The sequence below is a fragment of the Lucilia sericata genome, unplaced genomic scaffold (assembly GCF_015586225.1).
Source record: "Lucilia sericata isolate MDLA Ls3-8-SP2 unplaced genomic scaffold, ASM1558622v1 Contig000151F_arrow, whole genome shotgun sequence".
NCBI lineage: Eukaryota > Metazoa > Arthropoda > Insecta > Diptera > Calliphoridae > Lucilia > Lucilia sericata.
This window is the reverse complement of record NW_023994182.1, coordinates 116,838-118,756: the sequence shown is the minus strand read 5'-3', so window position 1 is coordinate 118,756 and position 1,919 is coordinate 116,838. Positions and strand designations below refer to the sequence as shown.

The 1,919-nt window shown below is 32.9% G+C and overlaps 1 protein-coding gene across 1 annotated transcript; it reads left to right on the top strand.

Moving 5' to 3' along the window:
* Positions 1-504: 504 nt before the first annotated feature.
* Positions 505-1,719, top strand: LOC119601226 (protein lin-37 homolog). Its single transcript, XM_037952027.1, has one exon. It carries the CDS (start codon positions 678-680, stop codon positions 1,452-1,454), a length of 777 nt encoding a protein of 258 aa, XP_037807955.1. The 5' UTR covers positions 505-677; the 3' UTR covers positions 1,455-1,719.
* Positions 1,720-1,919: the final 200 nt, after the last annotated feature.

Genomic DNA, 1,919 nt, shown 5'->3' with positions numbered 1-1,919 from the left:
CAACTGCTATCATGAATGAAACGTTCCTGGCATTTTATATTGTTTTCCCATGCTTGTTACCCCCTTGTTGCCATGCATTTATTTAGGTCAACAAATTTGCTCCGCCACTGAGGTGGCGCAGTTTCTCCAGCTCCCCCTTCTACCCACTGACACTAACTCAATCTGCAACATCGTCGTCCCACTATCGGAAGTATATAAAATTTAAATGAAATCCATGGGATGCCTGTCGGTCAAACATTTGGCATAGGCCCCATTAAAACGATTATTTACGGAAATTATATTTATTTTAGGTTGTGTGTTATATCTGACAGGGTCTAATATAGATGGGATTAATCGACTATACTTTTTATAATAGAAATTAAAAATATATATTAATATCTTTTTTAAATTTAAATATAACGTAAATTTACTTAACTACCAGAAACCCTTGAACAATAATAAATACTATTGTAGACACCCTGTTATATTTAAACTGCAGCCAACTTCATACACAATTTTTGACATTTGCTTCAGTTTTCATTCTACATATTAAAACAATTTTAAAACGATAAAATAATATAAAAAAAAAATAATTTTCTGTTGTTTTAAATTCAAATAAAAAGTAAAATAAATCACACTTTATTAATATATTAAAATTCTACAACATTTTATTATCCTAAATACAAAACAAAAACAACATGAAAACCTCACCACATAAAAGAGACAACAATGAAGTACAGGCCGCCAGAGGCAGATTGCGTGGAGCTTTAAATGACTCCTTGCAAAATCAGGAGGTGGACGATATACCCGAAGACTATGAGGAGGAGGAAGAAGAAGAGGAACAGCAACAAATCATACCACATCGTCAACGTGGTAGACCAAAGAAAATACAGAGCTCAGCCGATAGGCTGTCACCTTCAGCTGGTTTTCTAACACCTAGTAAAAGGCGAAAGAGAGAACATCATCAGGCTGGTGGTTCAGGCGGACAAAAAATACAGGCTGAAAGTTTTGTTATGAAACTATTCGATCGTAGTTTAGATTTATCCAAATATTCCGAACAAACTTCACTCTATCCCATTTGTCGGGCGTGGATGGCAAATCAACCACGTAATCCCAGTATACGCAGTTATCGTGACGCTAGATCACCATCTCCCACAGAACGCAAAGACAATGGTTTAGAATTATTGGCGAAATTACGCAAGGGAGATATGCGTGATGTTTGCAGTATGCCAAAACCCAAAAAGACTGATGTCCCCAAGATACCAACACCCACAGTGGAACCCAAAAAATATAGTAAATCAGAAGAACTAGTTGCTGACAATAATGAATTGAAAGATGGCTCAAAGGAGGAACTGCTAGCACAGCACTTGGGCAAATGGAAACAAGTTAAAAGCGATTGGCAAAAACACACCAAAGTCTATCAGAAACGACATGAAGTTAGTTATCAAATTTTGGAGTTGCTGTTTAAACCTTAGAAGGGACATTAAAAAATATTGAGAAATACATTTATGAATAGAAATTATGAATAGAAATAAGAATTTTTTATGTTATAAAAAACATACATTTATTTCAAAATGTATATAACAATTTAAATTGTTAAATTCAGTATAAGAACTCAATTTGTTTTCTTTTTGGCTATGTAAAACAATAGAGAGCCAAAAAATAGCAGCATCTGATATTTCATTTGTAATAACAAAAAAATAAAACAATAAAAAAGATGTTCTATGAAAGAAACACATTTTGTACAAAAAATAAAAAAATAACTTTGTTATTCATTTCATTCATATATCGAATTACAACATCCGAGGGAAAACAGCAAAATGAGAATCAATCAGGTAGGTTTTTCTGATCTGCTAGTCTCAAAATAAAGATGGCTTAGAAGTATCTAATTGACAACTTAAACAGGCTACATTTAGATTAAAAATAAAATAAGATATTAT